This window comes from Protopterus annectens, chromosome 17.part0 (genome assembly GCF_019279795.1).
Source record: "Protopterus annectens isolate FY-2018-M chromosome 17.part0, PAN1.0, whole genome shotgun sequence".
In the NCBI taxonomy this organism is placed as follows: domain Eukaryota; kingdom Metazoa; phylum Chordata; order Ceratodontiformes; family Protopteridae; genus Protopterus; species Protopterus annectens.
In genome coordinates, this window is record NC_056751.1 from 825,295,278 (window position 1) to 825,316,222 (window position 20,945).

Genomic DNA, 20,945 nt, shown 5'->3' on the forward strand with positions numbered 1-20,945 from the left:
GACGAGCTGTGTTTTTAAATAATATTTGGCACCTAAAAGTGTATTTAAATGACTCAGAACCACCCACACGTTGTTCTGATGAAGTCTGCTTTGCCAGATGAAAGCGCTTAACCTGGAGCTTTTGGTGGATTTTTTTATTTGTTTTGTATTTGTTTCTTATTTGACAATAAATCTTTTTACCTGTTCGAGTCGAGGAGTTATTGTGTTCAGCTTTCGGGTACCAGGCTTTTGGTGTTTTTGGACTGTTTCTCCTTACTTGGGGGACTCATTGTTCCACCATGCTGTGATATAACCAGTGTTAGGCTTTCTACACTAAATTCTTCACTTCACAGGTATTCCATATGTTTGGCATCTATTTTTTTAACATCTACTTTACTAACCTTCTGTTCTACATTCCCTCTTTGTGATCTTATTTTTGGTATTATGAATTTTTTGCATATCTGGATGCCTTTGTCTGTATTTCTCTTTGAATATCTTTGGGGCTGCCTTTTTGTATTGATTAATTTGGCTTTTTCCTTTGCATAAATATTACACCATATCAGATCTCTCTTTCAAAAATCTGTAAATGTTATTCTTTACTTTTTCATGAATCCTTAGTTGCTTCTTTTTCCAAACGGCCCAAAGTTTCTTGGTTTATATAATGTTTTTTCATAAATCTAGTGTATTAATGAACACACATTTTTATTTCAAGCTTCTGAAAGTTTTTCTTGTGCAAGTATTTTTCTTTCCTCTACTTTCTCTCTTAATCTTTTTGTCTGTCTTCTGTCTGGAGATGCTGGACTTCTTGCTTAATAGTAACAATACATCATTTCTTTATTATGCTCAATAGTCCACTCTAACATCTTTATGGTTCTTTTTTGGCCTATCAGTTTTTGTGATTTTTGTGGACTGCTACTTCCTTCTACAAATGGGGGGGGGGGCATCCTCCCCCTGAGCCTGGCATAAACCTATTGTAGGAATGTTTCCACATCTTGAAGAGTCTACCTGTCATTTTTCCAGTTCTGGCACCAATGAGCCTACCAAGATTGCTCACTTTTTTATCCTGGGTCTTGTGCACCCAGCTATCTTTTTTTATTTTTTAACCTACTTCTGTCCATGATATATGGGGTCTATATCAGATAATCGGATATAAACATTTTAAAAACAAAACAAAACAAAAAAAAACAAAAGGGTATAAGCAGGGGGGCAGGTGCCCCTGCACCCTCCACACCCCCGCTAATTAAATATACCAACTCCGAGATTGCACTTCAGTGCACTACAGTGCGGAAATGGAAGATTTCCATTTCCTACAATGTAGCGCGATCTCGGAGTTGGTATATTTAAGTAGCGGGGGGTTTGGGGGTGCAGGGGTGCTTGCCCACCTTACACCCTTTTTTTATAAATGTTTATATCCGATTGCAAGGTTTTACTACTTCGATCACTAAGGTTTGATGTTCAGTGATTTGAAGTAGTAAAACTTCGATAATCTGATATAGACCCAATATATGCTATATGTCAGTGTCGTCTTGGTGAGATTTTGCGAAAAACAGGGTCCACCTTGTGAATGTACTCACCAAGACTTGAGGATGAATTAAATTCTGGCAATATTACTCTCCTTTGTGTGCTGATTTATCATCTCTCCATTCAGATTGGGTTAGGCTGGTTTTGTAATGATCTGCAGACTGATTACCTAGAATGTTCTTATAAACCTTATGAATTGTAATGCATGCAGTGTTAGTAGCATTAAAAAAGGGTTAATGCTATATATAAGCTGGACAACTGGCAGGCACACATTGGCCAATAGGGGCACATAGGACCCTCCCACTGTTAGCATGGGTCCATGGCATATGTTGGAGTAGGCCTTGTCCTCATCCCACTTATCACTGGCAAATAGAGTACAGATGCTTATTTTTGGCAACATTAGTCAGCATGACTAAATCCACTAGAGCCACTTTTTTCATTGCCGAGTGGCTAGCAGCTGAACTATCTGAGGTCTGTGATCCATATTCTGCTATCTGAAAAATACTGTGCACCACATTTAATGTCCAAAGCAGTTGGTTTATACACTCTTCCTGTCTGGGAATCCTGCAGACTACTAGAGCAACAGAGACAACGAAGGGAGACTTTGCTGATTATAAGTATCTTTTTGGCTTTTTTTTTACTGTTTTTGCTAACCGCACTTCTAAAAGCCATTTTAAAGCAGTCTTGCTACTATTTCTACTGTATTTTTAATTGTTTTACTGTTTGTGGACTTGATTTCTGCTTAAATTCAAAGTTTTAACTGCATTTACCATTGCAGGCTTCACACTCAAGTGTGATAGCCTTTTCTGTGCTTATTTACTGTTTAATTGCATTTTTCTCCTTAATTTAACTTAATAAGGAAGAAAAACTTTTCGCTGATTATAAGTACATTTTTGGCTTTTTTGTTTTTACTGTTTTTGCTAACCGCACTTCTAAAAGCAGTTTTAAAGTAGTCTTGCTACTATTTCTACTGTATTTTAAATCATTTTACTGTTTGTGCACTTGATTTCTGCTTAAATTCAAAGTTTTAATTGCATTTACCGTTGCAGGCTTCACACTCAAGTTTGATAGCCTTTTCTGTGCTTATTTACTGTTTAATTGCATTTTTCTGCTTAATATAACCTAGAAAACACACACACACACAAAAAGTACTGTTTGCTCATTTCCCACCTTTTTTTCAATACTAGAATAGTCCAGATTACAAATTTGCTGCTTTCAAGACTTTATTTTGTGTTTCTGAGTTGTCCAGACCTTGCTGTGGTAGAGGAACGTCTTTTTGCTTATCAGAAGGAGTGGTAAGAACTGAGCTGCTTATCTGTCGCTAGAGGAGTGGTTTCCAATTGTACCTCACTGGCTGTTTGGGACTGCTTTCTATCACTTTCAGCTTTCTGTCTTAAAAACCTGTATTTACATGGGTTTGTGCTTGTATTAGTTCAGCGGATCCTGTTTGGGTGTCCTGCAGACTACTACAGCACCATAAATGAGGAAGAGAGACTTTTTGCTGACTATAAGTACCTTTTTAGCTTTTTTTTTACTGTTTTTGCTAACCACACTTCTAAAAGCCATTTAAAGTAGTCTTGCTGCTATTTCTACTGCATTTTTAATAATTTTACTGTTTGTGCACTTGATTTCTGCTTAAATTCAAAGCTTTAACTGCATTTACTGTTGTAGGCTTCACCCTCAAGTGCAATAGCCTTTTCTGTGCTTATTTACCATTTAATTGCATTTTTCTACTTAATTTAACCTAAGAAACCACACAAAAACAAAAAAATTACTAACTATTTGCTTGTTTCCAGACTTTTTTCTATACTAAACTAGTCTGGATCCCAGATTTGCTGGTTCAGGACTTTATTTTGTGTTTTTGAGTTGTCCAGACCTTGTTGTGGTAGAGGGAAGTCTTTCTGCGTATCAGTCAGAGTGGTAAGAATTGAGCTGTCTGTCTCTAGAGGAGTCGTTTCCAGCTCAGGAATTGTACCTCATTGGTTGTTTGGGGCTGCTTTCTATCCCTTTCAACTTTCTGGCTTAAAAACCCATGTTTGCATGTGTTTGCGCTTGTTTTAGCTAAGCAGATCCTGTTTGGGCATCCTGCAGACTACTGCAGCACCAGAAAAGAGGAAAATAGACTTTTTGCTGATTATAAATACCTTTTTGGCTTTTTTTTACTGTTTTTGTTAACCGGACTTCTAAAAGCCATTTGAAAGTAGTTTTGTTACTATTTCTACTGTATTTTAAAAAGTTTTACTGTTTGTACACTTGATTTCTGCTTAAATTCAAAGTTTTAACTGCACTTACTGTTGCAGGCTTCACACTCAAGGGCAATAACCTTTTCTGTGCTTATTTACTGTTTAATTGCATTTTTCTTCTTAATTTAACATAAAAAAACACAAAAAACAATGACTATATGTTTGCTCATTTCCCAACTTTTTCCTATACTAGAATAGTCTGTATCCCAGATTTGATGTTTTCAGGACTTTATTTTGTGTTTCTGAGTTGTCCAGACCTTGCTGTGGTAGAGGCAAGTCTTTCTGCTTATCAGTCGTACTGGTAAGCATTGAGCTGCTTATCTGTCACCAGAGGAGTGGTTTCCAGCTCAGGAATTGTACCTCATTGGCCGTTTGGGGATGCTTTCTTTCCCTTTCAACTTTCTGGCTTAAAAATACATGTTTGTGCAGGTTTGCGCATCGCACAGCTCCGCTTAGCTAGGGTTAAGTCTGCTCTTCAATTTTTCTCTTAGAACTAGCCAGTTTTCCAGTTTTAGCAGTCAAACCTGATTCTTTGAGCTCAGCAATTGCTTGAACTCATTGTAAGCACTAGATATTCTATAAATTGCTACAGCACTCAACTTTTCTTACTAAGTAAAGAGGAAAACAGTCTAGTACTTAAATAAACAAGCTCCTATCCAGCCATGTCAAAAGGTCAGCTCCCATTGTTTTCTCCCATCCACCTGGTGAATCTGGGCATCTTTGGGCAATGTAGCAATTACCTCATGTGCACAGACAACCCTCTCATCCTACCACCCAACACTACAACCTGTGAGAAATGCACTTATATAGCCAAGCTGGAAGCCAAGCTCTCTACAGCTAAGACTGCACTAGTCAGTCAAGAGGAGAAGGTAAACACCTGCACCACACCATACAAAACACATAGTCCTTCAAAACCTACACCACCAAAACCCACATATAGTAACACAAAACACACACCTACATTCACGGAGGCTCTTAATAAAAATCTACCCAAGCAACAGAGACCTCCGAAGATGAAACACAAACAACCACCCCCCCAATACAACCCAAGTGACACATAGCTCACAAAACCAGTCTGCCACTTAACCTCAGCCCCTAAGGCAAAAAATGTACCCAACATACTAGTCATAGGTGACTCTATAGTGAGGCACACTGATGTCCCACTCACCAGGCTAAACAAGGAGAAGATTACAGTTAGCTGCCTGTCGGGTGCCAGGATCTGCCACATAACCCACGCACTCAGGTCACTCCACAACAAGTACAAATATGACTCTGTCATTCTCCATGTTGGTGTGAATGACCTGAGACATACCTCCCTGGACTACATGAAAGAGACATGGAGGAGCTCTCGGATCTTGTAGCCCAGGCAGGTATGACCCTAGCCCCGAGTAGCATCCTGCCATTACCCAGAATAATACCACAGTACAAGGACAAAATGATCGACTTCAACAATTGGCTAAGCTTCTGATGTCATTCTAAGGGGATCCAGTATCTGTCTGCTTGTGATGACATGATTGACAGACCATGATGCTTTGCCAGAGATAACTTGCACCTGTCACCCCTGGGATTCCAGATACTGGCTAAGGTTCTTGCCACACCTATAGTGCCTTTTTTAGGCAGGGTTCAAATGACAAAATTACCACCATAACAGGTACAACCAAACAAAATCTGGGGGTAATGCTACTCAATGCTAGAAGTCTAAACCTCAAAATGCACACACTCGAGGCTCTCCTCAAAATGGAGAACATCGACATCTATGCAGTGACAGAGACCTGGTTCAAGGCTCCAGAGAGCACCTCTACAATACCAGGTTACAATTCATACCACACCTTTCAGCCACCTAACCTGGACCGAAACACTAAAGACAGAGGTGTGTCCATATTCATCAAGGATATCCACACCTCCAGGCTAATTGCCCAACATAATGCAGCTGAGATTTTCCAGGTGCAATAACACTAGGCAAGACTGCAATCCAAATTGTAGCTTGACACAGATCCCCCACCATGCCCCATGATTTCCACTCCACTTTTCTTAACATACTGGAAAGTATTAAGGTACAACCAAATACCCTAATGGCAAATACAAGGGTGACTTCAACTACCCCACCATTAACTGGGAAAACTATTTGTGTGCCAACACATTTGCTTAATGATTTTTGGAATTCATAAATTCCAACACCTTGGATCAACTTATCCTTACCTCCACCAGGGGCACCAATATCCTAGATCTGATCATTACCACCATGGGTGACTGATGCTCCACACTGGAGGTCAGCTCCTCCTTGAACAGATCCGACCATAAGCTAATCACCCTAGACATCCACATCCCACCCCCCACCCCCCATTAAGGTAACCACCATAAAAAAACTTCTCCAAAGCCAACTTCATGCTTCTCAAGACAGAAGTGGCAAACTTCACCACACCCATGCAGACAGAAAGTAGAAGTATGACTACTGAATCTTATACCAATGCACTGTATGAACACATACACAAGTGCATGTACCGTGCCATCCCAAATAGAACCACGATGCTCTCCTCCAAAAAAAAAGAAGTCAATTTGGTGGTCCTCTGCCATAAACAAACTCTACAACAAAAGGAAGAAACTGTTGCAAAAAATAGTAAAATTCCAAGATTGGAAAAACTCCCTTGTCAGCCTCAGTAAGAAGCTGAGATCCCTCATAAGATCCTCCAAAGCTAGTTACAAAAACAAAATCGCCACAGATTCTAAAGACAACCACAAGGCATTCTATAGTTATGTCGAGAATCTCAATTGAAACACTAAGATCTGCTCTGAGTTACAGCACAATGGCACTACATATACAGAACCAATTGATATTGCCAACATCCTGGCAGATAGATTCAGTGCTAACTTTACCACCCTCTCACCCCCTAAACGGCCCATCTCAATACCGGAAGAATACTAACTTTCGGTAATCATGGCTGCACAGGTAAATCCACACTCTCCTAAGCCAAGAATGCAGCATCCATGGGACCAGACAACATCCCGGGCTGTGTTCTGCACGAACTGCAAAATGAACTGGCACCCCATTTAAGTACCATGTTCAACCATAACCTCAGTTCAGGCTTTGTGCCTACTGTATGGTGCACAGCTATGGTTATCCCACTCCACAAGGGGGGATCCACCATGGACCCCAGGAACTACCGCCCCATTAGCCTGATGAGCCTGAGCTGCAAAGCCATTGAACGTATCATCATGGATCTTATAAAGAAAAACATAGGTAACCTTCAAACTTTGGACCCCACCCAGTTTGGGTTCATGAAAGGCAGATCATGTCTCCTAAACCTGATTGATTTCTTTGAAGCAGTCACCAGAGCCGTGGACAAGGGTAAAGTGGTGCACACAGACTATGTAGACCTCGCCAAAGCATTGGACACCATCCCCCATTCTGGAATCATAGATAAACTCACTAAACTGGGCATAAATCCCTATGTCACATGATGGGTTGCCAACTGGCTCACTGACAGAACCCACACCGTGAAAATAGCCAACTCCAAATCTGACTCCAGACCAGTAACAAGTGGAGTACCACAGGGTTCAGTCCTGGGTCCACTCCTGTTTGGCATCTACTTCTCTGAAGTTCAGGCCAACACAGAGGGTCTATGGCTAACAAAGTTTTCAGACAACTGCAAACTGGGAGCCATTATTGAATCCCTAAATGAAGTGGACATTCTACAAAAGGGCCTCTCTGAGATGGATGCCTGGTGTCATAACCATTGGCCTCAAGCTCAACACCAAGAAATGCATAGTCATCCCCTTTGGGAAAAACCCTGTGCCCATGAACTACCACGTAGGTGGTAGTCCACTTAACACCAAAAGTGTGATAAGAGACCTAGGGACACAGGTGGACAGTAGTGTCTCCTTTGATAACCACATCGCCACAGTAGTCAGGAAATCCTTCTATGTGGCACACCTCATCACAAAAGGTTTCTCATCCAGAAAAAAGGAGGTCATTGTTCCTCTCTACTCATCCCTAATTAGACCTATTATAGAGTACAATGCCCCATTTGGTGTGTACCTCACAAGACATCTACAACAACTGGAAAGGCCACAGAAATACCTCACAAAGAGGATAACCGACCTCAAACAGATGCCCTATGCAGACCGTCTTAAAAACCTCCAGCTCTACTTCATTGCATATCGCCTACTCAGAGGCTATCTCTACCTAATATACAAAGCCATGTCAAACCCAGTGCTGTTGGACATGCTTCACTTACAGAAATCCCAATCCCTCTGAGTCACATGCTCCAGGAACCTAAACCTTGTCACCATAATAAACAAAACATGCTAAAGGCATAGGTTCCTGTCCGAGAGACTCCCCATACTTTGGAAAAGGCTGCCTATTCATGTCAAGCAGAGCACCTCATCAGACCTCTTTAAGAAAAATCTTGATGATTGGCTGGGAGATAGTAAATTCACCCCGGGGATCACCTCTGTTGTTCTGCTCGACAGGGGGTGCAGGAAAATAATTTTTGGGTGGTGAAAGCCACGGAATCTTTATTGTTAGGCTTGTACGGGCCCTAGGGCTGATAGCCTAGTACCTACCTATGAACCTATGGAAGGCACTATCTAGAGTCTGTATTGTTTCCCACAACTCCATTCATAGGTGAGTTTGAGGTACAAATACCCAGCATATTTTCAGGCATTGGGAGGAACCCCAGAGAGACACAAGGAGAGCATGAAAACTCAATATGAAGTTGTACATGGCAGGCTAAGACTTTAACCATTATGCCAACTTTGTTCTTGCTTTAGTACGTCCAGTTAAAAAAAACTACTGGATTTTGCATATTAAGCATCACTTTTATGTCTAATAATGTACTGAACAGCTTTTGCTGTTGTCTTTTTATTTTAAACTTCGTCAGATTTGTTGGTTGAAAAATGAGAGTTATTAGATAACTCTCTGACATGTATTGTTCATATACAGCAATGCAAAAGTGTCCATTTAATGAAACAGTGCTTATTTCATAGATATTTTCATGTGGAACAATGCTTTGGCTCACAATATGCCCTTATATTGTTCAGCTCTCAGTGTAGTGAGGGTGGAGTGTCAGGGGCAGCTGTCCCTAGTGCAAAGTGTTAGAGGGAGGGTGAGATCAGCCAATCTGGATCTCTTTTCAATGCCATATTGACTTTTAAAAGCTAGTATTGCATTTGGAGTCAAACCTGAACTCTGAAGTGCTCTGTATGTATCTAAACTGTAGCAACTGTTTGCTACATTTGTAGCAAGCAGTCTTCTGCAGTTTAAAAGAAGAAATAGTTTTTTTAAATAAAAAATGCGGAAAGATGGTCAGGGGTAAGGCACAGAAATGGACTTGAATGGCTGAGGTGAGGCATGCCAATTGAAGGAATGGCTGTTACTTTTTTGCTTTTCAATGGAAGACCTGGGGGGGTCATAGATGTAACTGTAATAAGCCACTCACTATTCAGTGGAAGAGTGGGGGGAGGCATGGGTCTAACCGTAATAAGCCAATACAGTGAAGTGCTTTTTGTTTTTCTCTTCATTTGAAGAGCTGAGGAGGTATGGCACTGTTTTATGGTACCTGCATAGGGAGCTGATTGAGCCAGCTATGCTTCTATATGTTGTATACACGTATTTATTAAAAAAAATTAAAAAAATACATTTAAGCCTTAATTTATGGTAAAGTCACATTTTTGTATGAATATAGTAAAAGTCAGCTTGTAGATATTTTGTGCTGACTAGTATAATGGTTATATTTTTGTGTTTTTGAATTTTAAAATTATTTGAATTTGACCATAGTTCATGCTACTTACTGTTTTAAATTTGTTAGAGAATAGGACATATTTGCTATCCAGATGGTCAGAATGAATTGAAAGTGAATGGACTGTGGACAGGAGACACTGGAGAGGCACAAATGCTTCTGAATGATTGTCCACTCACAAAACAGTTCCCTAAGAGAATCATTGTTGAGCAGTTCAGTCAGTCACTGTCAGGCAAGCTACACTGGAAATAAATAACTTACAGCTCATACACTCTGAACAACATCATTAGCTTCTTTGCTCCACAACCTTATTAGCTTCTTTGCTCCCTTTCTGGGAAAAATCTCTCTCTCTGGTGCAACAGTCCTGCCTTAACAAACTGCAGAACTATCCCCAGAAGGAAGCGTGCTATGGCTTCAATCACAAATCAAATCACACTACACACAAGCTTTGCAACCATTATTGGGGGGGGGGGGGCTACAACCACCGTAATGTTTCTGCACCTCCTGCAGTGGCCCTCACTCATTTTCACCTACTGTTATGTTATGGTAATGACCTAAATCATGCACCACAAGATATAAGAGCCTTCTGAAACCATTGACTTGCTCCTTGCTTTAGCCAGTGCAGCAGCATATTTTGCTGTTATAAAAACTTGGTTCACCAGTGTCTGTGTCACAGTTGCAGAGTCTCTGTTCATCTGGGCTACACTGTACTATCGATTGTTGTAACATCTGTAATGTGTAAATAAGGATGTTAAATGTGGAATTATATCTGTAAATAATCAAAGGCAGAGAAGGAGAATGGACTGGGCAATTGATAATATGGAAAGGAGTTCATGATCTGTTTTTTAACCCCCCCCCCCCTCCAATGACCTTCAATAGTCGGTACACCCACAATAACCTACTTAACTTCTCACTTTCTGGGTGAGAGCTTTCTGAATGAATGTTGTGTACTACTTTAATCATATCACAAGGCAAAGAGTTCGACCTGCCATTCCTATTATTTACCTGCCCACCTCCAAAAAGCAAATATCTTGTAGAATAGCTGTTGGAAGAAGACAATTTTTAAACATTTAACATAAAAGTGAAACAATATGCAAGTCATTAAATATGTTGCTTTGGGGGGGGGGTCAGAAACTAAGCTAATAAGAATACAAGTGCATTAAACAATTACTGTGGAGCTGTTTATTTAAAGATGAAATGACAGACGGCAACCAAATTGTAGAAAAGAGTGTGCCTGAGGAGGAAATGTGGACTGATATGGATGGCAGATGTACTGGAGGTTGAAAATAACTAACAAAAATTAACAAGAGAAAATATTTATTTTCTATCTATCTATCTATCTATCTATCTATCTATCTATCTATCTATCTATCTATCTATCTATCTATCTATCTGTCTGTCTATCAACAGGTAAACAGGCTATTCTGCCATTAGACAAGGCATTTGTTAGCTTTAGTTGATGTATTGTGTGAAGTTTGGTATAGCAACATCTCACAGAATCTCATCTTCTAAACCCTTAAGTCAAATCACCACATAACCCAATGTTTTGGTCATAGGAGATTCCATTGTGAGAAACACAGATGTCCCACTCATAGGTCAGTTGCTTTTCAGGGATCAGGATCTGACTGATCACACTTGAACTCTAATCATTGAACCAGAAGTACCAGTGTAATTCAGTCATAATTCAAGTGGGTGTAAATGACTTGAGTCGTACCTCATTGAACAATATGAAGACAGATATAATGGAGCTCTTGGACTATGTGTCCCAGGATGGTATGAGCCTGACATTGAGCAGCATTTGACCTTGTCCAAGGATGATGCTACAATATAAACAGAAGATAATTGACTTAAATAAGTGGCTTAGTTTGTGATGTCATTTGAAGTGTGTACAATATTTGACAGCCTGGGAGGATATGTTTGACAGATCATGTTGCTTTGCCGGACATGGCCTGCACCTGTCCTGTATAGGTGTTTGTATATTAACCAAAACATTGTCCTCTCACATAGTGCCTTTTTAGGTATTGCCAACCTGATAACTCTTCTGACATAGCAACACCAGCACAAGGAAATCTAAAGGTGTTACTGCTCAATGCCAGGAGTGTAAACAAGAAACTCCACCTGCAAGCTGTCAGCCTGGAGAATGTAGACATTTGTGTAGTTACTGAGACGTGGTTCAAAGTCAGGGACAGCACCTCAGCAGTGCAGGGCAATAATGCCTTTCACACATTTAGTCCACTTAATGCACGGGAAGGCGCAAATAGTGGTGGTGTCTCTATTTACATCAAAAACAAACACACCTCAAGCCTGATTGATGAGTATGACACACTTCAGCTTCTTCACATCCAGCCTGCCATAGGCAAAGTCCTATACCATATCCCCGCAAGGTATAGGTCACCCTCCAGAACCCATGAAACCCACAACACATACTTAAATGTACTCAAGTCACTCTACATTTAACCCAATATCATATGCATGGACAATGTTAACTATGGCACTATAAACTGTGAATCTTACATGACCACTAGTATGCAAGCCCAGAGATTCCTGGGCTTTGTAAAGACTAACACCCTGGACCAGCTAGTCTGTACACCCAGCAGGGGTGCAAATGTCCTTAGCCTGGTCCTTACAAACATGGGAGAACATAGTTGCCTCCCTAGTGTAATAATGTGGTGCAATGTCCTCACTGGTCAGGGTGGATCCTAAAGCTGCCTTCTTTAAAATAAAAATAAACCCCCAGACTCCTGCTAACCCTGGAACTTTAAGAAATTAGTCTAAAGCAAACTTCCTAGTATTAAGTGACACCCTGGCAAGATATCAGTCTCCCACCAAACTTTGAGAACTCTGCTTCCTATGCAGAATCATTCTTGGAAAAACCTTTATAATCACATTAATAGTTGCATAGAGACAGCTATACCTACTTGGAACAAGTGCAGGATGAGTGCAAAAAACAAGCCACTCTGGTGGAATCCCATCAATAGTTTTTATAAAAAAAGGAAGAAAACATGGCTAAAATTAGCAGGATCAATGCCTAGCAAGGTAATATCTCCCTCATCAATCTTCTCAAGCAACTCTGGGAGCTAATAAAGTCTACCCAAGTCAAATCTGAGTTAATAACATCCTCATGGGACAAGGAAAATAACAAGCCTTTCTCTGTCCATAACTTCAAAGGCAATACAGAAGAATGCACCAAAATAATTGTAAATGGTGCCACCTATACAGAGCTAGAAGATATAGCAAATCTGCTGGCCAAAACCTTCAGCTCTAATTTCCCCCCTCCCCCAATGCCCCTCAGGAAATACCCTCAACTATTGCTAGGGAATAGGTGATCAAGGAATGGTCTAATGCCAAGAGAACTGCATTGATGGGTCCTGAAAATATCCAAAGATGCCTCCTTAATAGCATGAAACCTGAACTATCAGGCCCACTAGAATCACTATTTATCCACAGCCTCCAAACAGGCTTTATGCCAAATGAATGGAGGACTGAAACGGTTATCCCAACATACAAGGGCGGGTGACTCATGGACCTGGGAATTATCGATTCATAAGCCTGACTAGACTAATATGTAAAGTATAGATACTAACTGTCTGATTGTTTACAACTCCATTTCTAACTGATCCATTTTATTTTGCTGTTATGTAGCCAGTGAGTGATAGACTTCTACTAACAAAAAAATGGAAGCAATACCAAAGCAATAAATTACCTAATGTCCTACTAGAATTCAAACAACTCCGCAACTCCATAAAAAACCTAATTACTAGAGACCGCAAAACATATTACTCCAAGCTTCAGTATGAACACTCAACCAACCCCAGAAAATTCTGGAACACCATCTCCTCCCTCCTTCATCCAGGAAATAAAGACAACCCCTGCCCCAACCCCAGCCTCACCAATCTAGAAACAGCCACTCTGTTTAACTCCTTCTTTGTTGATTGTGTAGCCAAATTGTACACCTCCTTCCCTCACCCCCCAATCTCAACCCTGCCTACCCCTCTCATCCTTCTGATCACATAACCCATACCCCCTCCTTCAACCTAAATCCCATCCCCACAAACACAATAAGAAAACTGCTCCTCCAGCTCAAACCATGCTGCAAAGCACCAGATAATTTACCACCATCCTTCCTCAAATTACCTGCTGACAGTATTGCCTTTTTTATCTCCAATTTAATAAACAGATCCATCCAAGAATCCTATGCCCCTTGTATTTGGAAACATGCATACATCATCCGACTCCATAAGGGAGGTAAAAATACTGACACTACCAATTTTAGAACTATTGCCATCCTTTCTCCACTCTCAAAAATCCTCAAAAAATGTATTCATTCACAACTGATGCCACATCTAACACCCAGTAACCTCCTTACCCCCATAAAGCATGGTTTGCCTTCCTCTTCTTCCTTGAGACCATTAGCCGAGATTGTGACTCTGGCAAAATCTTATCTACCCTGTTCCTAGACCTAACCAAAGACTTTGACACTGCCTCCCACCCTATACTCCTATCTCAACTCTCCTCTCTCAATCTCTCCCCTTCCATAGCCTGGTTCTCTAGCTACCTCTCCAAAAAACAACAAGCTGTAAAATGGAAATCTTCAACCTCTCCCGTCCTACACACCCCCAATGGTGTTCCCCAAGGTTCTGTCCTTGGCCCCTTACTCTTCAATATATTTGTCAATAACTTTCACTGCTCCATCTCTGAATCCAGTATGCAGATGATTCAACAATCATCTGCTCTCCTGACTCTCCCTCTGACCTACTGCTAAAAACTCAGTCAGCCTTCTCTAAAACAGGAACCTGGATGCAAAACAACCACCTCACTGTAAATGCAAATAAAACAATACTAACGATCTTTCCTCCTTCTAGAAACTCCTCTATTGATAAAAATTCTTTTACTATACTTAGTCAGAATAACATCCCCATTGAAACTGTACCACACACTAAACTGCTTGATTGCATTGATAAACATCTAAGATTTGACACCCATATCCAAACAATTATAAAAGAAAATACCAAAAACTAGGACTCCTGTACAGACACAATTGCTACCTTACTCCCTCCTCCAGAAAGACCCTAGCCTCCTCCTACCTTCTCCTCTCTCTCATGTACGGTGCTCCTCTGCTCACCAATCTCCAACTTCACTTACAATCCAAACTGGAATCCTGCTACAACAAAATTTGCAAATTCGCCACCAATTATAAAATTTCATCTCATCATTGCCTCTCCGTCCATGCTCTGTAATGGCTCGAGCTACCTAATTACCTGAACTTTCTTAAACTCACCACTGCCCATAAGCTCATCTTCAAGCCCTCCAGCTGTCCCTCTCTCTCCACCACCTTAACCCCCTATATTCTTAGCTGCTTACTCTGATCAGAAAATCAAAACCTCCTACAAAGCTACAATCCCTCTCGGCTCCCTGGGCACCTCCTGCTGTCATACTCCTTAGCTAAACTATGGAACTTACTTCCTCTCTCCCTTCGAAATACTGCAAACCACACCAGCTTCAAATCTCTCCTGTACTCCTACCTATCTTCAGAATGGAAATGTCCATGCTCTTCTCCAACATAAGCCCCTCCACTAACTACATCTAGCCACTAGTTTCTCTCCAAGTACAACATTATTCCCTCTCCCGCATCTATCCAGCACTCACAGTCCTTCCCCAGCTACTCCTACTTTTACTCACTCCAAACTCTGTTTATCACTAAACTCAGGCTGTTATTTATGTCTACTTACTACACTCTATAAATACTATTGGAATGTTTTATTGCACCATTTTATACTGTGTTAGGAATTCATATTTCAGTAAATGTATTTTAGTATTATATAATAAAAATGCCAAAGATGACTTCTTTGTTTTGTATGTTTTGTTCTGTATACTAGTTTATATTCTACAAATGTATTAGATTGTACTCTTAGCATGATGTATATGACTACTTTGTTTTGTGTATGTTTGTCATTGTCAATGGAGGTTTTCTCCCCAGGCCTCCACTGACAACGGGCTCTTCTTGGCCCAGTGGACTTATATGGTCATCAAACTGAAATAAAATAAAATAAATAAATAAAAATAAAATAAATACTTCAGATACCACCAATGATATTTGCTTGAAGAGAATGAGCAAAATGAGCAACCTCACATCAGATAGAACCTTTGTAAAGTACTCTAAGAGCGATTCTCATTCAGATACGTTCCTGTTGCTTGTGACTTGTTTTATGTGATAATTAAGATATTGGACTTGCACTAAATAACTCATAATGCCCAGGTTTGATGGGATCAATACCTCAGGTGTCCATCTTTTACTTGGGGCAGCCATGACCCCACTGACTGAATAAATTAATTAATTCCAAAAAAAAGTATCTCTTTGGAGAGGAAATGCAAACGAGACAGAAATTATTCATTTGTCATTCTTCGAGAGCATATCTGATAGCTGGTCTGTGCACATAGTCAGCATATTGTGTCATCTCCATGATATGAGCCAGGGAATATGAAATTTAAAAATCTCAATGTAGTTAGAATACATTATTTACACAAGATTTGTGTATTCATTATCTTCTGTTGCATCTTGGTTGCTCTATTTTAATGGCTGAATATATTTCAATCAAATGCTGTTTATTATGTGTTATTTGTCAGGAGTGTGAAGATCTGAAAAAAGAAAACAAATATTTGTCAAAAGAGCTGCATTTGGAAAGGATTATTCTCAGATCAGAAAGTGAGTTAACAATGAGGAACTTGAGAAATCTGAATCAAGATCTACAAGCAACAGTCAAAGAGGTAGGTCTCCAATCTCCGCAGTTATTATGTTTGTCGGCTGTATTCTCTGACCCTTATCTGATATAGGTTTATTGGGTATATTTGTCCACCTTTTGTGCCACAAAATGGATGAATGATCTGTTTTGTAAGACAGCTGAAGCACAAGTACTGTATCTCAAGTAATAATAAGAGCAGGATTTCCCTGCAAAAGACTGAAGGAGAGTTTCTAATGTGTTCCACTGTTAAACAACCAAAACAGCCACAAAAATAAATATTTGTGGTGCCACCGGCATGCTAAATTTATATGTGTGTCTATTTTGTAAATAAGAGCTAAAATAAAACTGTAGTTCATCAATTCTTAGGGTATGCCATTCAGTCAAAATTGTTCTGGAGGATAACTGCTTTGCAAATAGGTATGGATGTTCCATATGTTCTGTTTCCTGTGTTTTATAAGCCTGACTAAAAGAGTATCCATATGATCTTCTATTGCAGAATAGATACCTGTCTGTAGTGTGCAGTATATGTCTTTCCATCTGTCAAACTCTCTTCTCAGTACCCCAGATCTCTGCCCTTATTTCACAGGTAGTCTGCTACCACTAGGAACTGTGTGGCAATGTAACAAGTGCCTTTCATTCACTAACAACCCGTTACTTCTACCTAATAGTGAATCCACTCCTGAGGGGTGAAATATTGACTCAAATTGGAAACTGTCTTAACATAAACCATGGTTGCCAGTAAACAGTACACCCCCACCCCACAGCAGTCCAACATTAACACCAAGCCTACGTTTGCTGAGGAACTGAAGAAAACCCTGCCTAAGCTTTGTACATAGTGCACTAGTAGACCCAGCACCTGCATCTGTTATTTCTTCTCCAGACGTGTCCCTCAAGCTGCAAGTTGCCATGCCTCACAGTCTCCTAGTTATCAGTGACTCCATTGTCACACATACTGATTTCCCACTCACTAGACTGAGCAAGGGTATAGTGTTAGCTCTCTCTCTCAGGTGCTAAGATTCATAACGTCACTAAGGCCCTTATTTTTCTCCACACTGAGTATGCATATGACCTGGTCATTGTCCATGTGGGAATGGATGACCACTGATGCTGCACCCTGGAGGAGATGACAGGCATGGCTAAGCTCGCAGTGTAAGTGACCAAACTGGGAAAAAGTCAGTCTTGAGCAGCATCTTTCCTTCACCAAGACTAGATTTATGTGATACAACCTATGCGATTTGTAAATATCTACACAACATGGAGGCCACAACCAAGACTAGACTTATGTGATACAACGTATGCGATTTGTAAATATCTACACAACATGGAGGCCACAACCAAGACTAGACTTATGTGATACAACCTATGCGATTTGTAAATATCTACACAACATGGAGGCCACAACCAAGACTAGACTTATGTGATACAACCTATGAGATTTGTAAATATCTACACAACATGGAGGCCACAACCAAGACTAGACTTATGTGATACAACCTATGCGATTTGTAAATATCTACACAACATGGAGGCCACACTCTCACACACACAAAATAGTCTGTGAGAACCAAGTACTGCTATCCATAGCTCTGCACATACACACCAAACCAACATATGCTGAGGATGACAAAAATCACAGCCTTTGTCCTTACCAGTATAGTTCCCTCATACAGTATGCCTGTAGTCTCAAACTCCATCCCAGTGAACGACCCTGAATTTAAGGACTTCAAAAGAGCAAACCTACTCTCTATGGTGATCTCTGTAAATTTGCCAATAATATCACCCTTACCCACCCACTTTAGCAGTTACTTATACAACAAAGCTCTTCTTCCTAGCCACTCTGATAATGTAGAGAGATAAAGCCCTGACTACAGCCTAGCCTACTCAAATTTAATTAGTGGCATGGGTGACTAATGGAGCAGCAGGGAGGGATGGGTCTGCCCATCCAGGCGGAGGACCATAGCATGTTTATGAATGTCAGTGATCTATTGCAGAGGATGGTGACACTGACATATGGGGTGCAGACCAAAGAGGGGAAAAGAATGGGGTCATGGCTCAGCTGCTGCAGAGGTGGAGAAAGAAGCCACACTCCCTCATTGCACATCTGCCCCTCAGGTGTATCTACACAACCAAATGTTATAAGGGAAATCACGTAGTTCATAGGTTCATCGGTTCATAGGTGTTTACTAGGCTAACGATGACAAGGGTGTTTTTAAGCCTAGCCATGCATCCCAAATCTCTGGCAAGTTCTTATACCCTTGATAAGTGTAAGCAGGGGTTTGGGAGATGAACCATTTACAGGTTACCTGTGTCCATTAGAGACATAGATGCCAAAACAGGGATGAATTTCTGGTTTCCCATCTAGTTGTCCAAGTTGCACTTGAATTGGCTTAGGGAGTAACTCTGCTTCACATGGATGGAGAGCCTGTTCCATAGATTGGGGAGTCTCTGGGATACATACCTATCTCTCTAGCAGGTCCTATTTATATCACAGGCAAGGTTTAAGTCTTTAGAACGGGTAATTCTGGTGCTGTTTGTTTTGCGGATATGCAGGAGGTCCATCAGAATGTGGTCTGACAATGCCCTGTATGCCAGGCATAGATCTCCCTTCAAAAGCCTGTAGGAGACAGAATACAGGGATAGGGCCTTGAGGTGGTTTGGATAGGACATTTTACTTATGCCCTATATTATTTTAGTTAGGAACCTTTGTAGATATTCCAATTGTTGGATATGCCTGGTTAGGTACATACCAAAGGGGGAATTGTACTCAATGATAAGTCTGATGAATGCTGAACAAAGTGGAGCAATGACTTCCTTGGGCTTAGATGCCTTGCCTTTGTTTATAAGTTGTGCCATACAGAATGATTTCCTCACCACTGTAGACACATGATGGTCAAAAGCTAGATTACTATCTATGTGTGTCCCTAAGTCCCTGACTTCTGGGTCAACTCTTAGGGGTGTGTTGTCATTATGATAGTCACCAGGGATGAATGACTTCCCAAAGGATACTATTATGCATTTCTCGGCATTTAGTTTTAGTCCATGGCTCTGACGCCAGTTGTTTGTCTGTGTCAGCCCTTCCTGGAGAACATTTGTGTCAGTGTGAGATTCAATGACAGCTCCTAATTTGCATTCATCTGCAAATTTAGTCAGCCAGAGACCACTGACATTGGCTTTGACGTCTGAGAAGTAAATGCCAAAAAGGAGCAGTCCAAGGACTGAACTCTGAGGGACTCCAGTTGTGACTGGCCTCTTTGTAGAGGTGGACTACCAAATTCTAACTTCCTGCGTTCTGTCTGTCAGCCAGTTAGCTATACACCAGGTGACATATGGGTTTGTACCTAACCTCTTGTGTTTGTCAGCAATGCCCAAGTGGGGTATTGTGACAAATGCCTTGGCCAGGTCAAGGTAGGCAGTGTGAACAATTTTGCCCTCATCCATTGCTTTGGTGACCTTCTCAAAGAAGTCCACCAGGTTGAGTAGGCATGATTTGCCCTTGATGAAACCAAACTGGGTTGGATCCAGTGTCTGGAGGTTTACTATATCTGTATTGATCATCTCCATGATAATTCTTTCCATCGCTTTACATATAGGGCCAGTGAGACTTATGGGTCTGTAGTTTCCAAGCTCTGTAGATGGCCCAACTTTGTGCAGAGGGATGGCTATTGCCTTTCTCCATTCATGAGGCACAAAGCCTGTTTGGAGGCTACAGTTAAATAATAATTCCAGAGGCCCTGATAGGTCATGTTTCATGCCATTTAGAAAGTATCCTGTGATATTGTCTGGGACCATTGATGCAGTGTTCTTGGCCTTAGAAAGAGCATTAAGGACCTGTTCCCTAGTGATAGTAGGGGGGAGTTATAATTGATGATGTTTCCTGAGGGAAAGTTGAGGGGGAGAGAGGGGTAAAGTTGGACATGAATTTATCAGCCAGGAGGTATGCTCTGTCTTCTGGCTCAGTATAAGTGACTCAGTTTATAATGAGCTCTGCACACAATTGTGTATTGCCTTTGAGGTTCAGACATAGCTAAAGAATGCTTTGTGGTTGTCCCTGGCCTGGGAGGCCAAACTTACCTCAAATTTGGCTTTGGTAGACTTTATTTGTCCTCTGGGTTGTTTGTTTAGTTTGATGAGACTGCTTTTATCCTGCTGGATGCTGCACCTCCTAATTTTTGCCATGATTGATTTTCTTCCTCCTGTTATACAACTTATTGATTTTGTGATTCCACCAGTGTGGCTTGGTTTTTGAGTTAGTTCTGTACTTCTTCCTGGTGGCACAGCTGCCACTATGCAGCTATTAATATGCTTGTACATGTTTTTTGTGAACAGTTCTACATAGGCAGCAGTGTTCTCTGGGTTTATGGGGGCTTGAAATTTTGCCAGGCTCTCACTTAATAGCAGGAGGTTAGCCTTAGAATAGTTCTTGAATATTCCAGGTTTAGCTGGGGGTCCTGGTTTTATTTTTACTTCAAAGGAGACCATTTTGTGGTCTGACCGTACCAAGGAAGGCATTACAGTAGGGGGAGTGCAGCACTCTCCCATATTAGTGAGGACCAGATCTACTGTGGTTGCACCCCTGGTTGGTGTATTGACTATTTGATCCAGGGAGTTTGTGTTTGCAAAATCCAGGAATCTATGTGCCTGTACGTTTGGTGTCATATAGGATTCCCAGTTAATAGTGGGGTAATTAAAGTCACTCACGAATATGGTATTGGGTTGGATGGTTA

The 20,945-nt window shown here is 40.8% G+C and overlaps 1 protein-coding gene across 1 annotated transcript in view; it reads left to right on the forward strand.

Annotated features, from left to right (window-relative positions):
• LOC122791537 (trichohyalin-like) overlaps positions 1–20,945 on the forward strand; it is a 243,184-nt gene that overhangs the window by 63,194 nt on the left and 159,045 nt on the right. Inside the window, exon 2 of the mRNA XM_044059279.1 lies at positions 16,106–16,246. Coding sequence (XP_043915214.1) covers positions 16,106–16,246 — 141 coding nt within the window. The remainder of the gene's footprint in view (positions 1–16,105; positions 16,247–20,945) is intronic.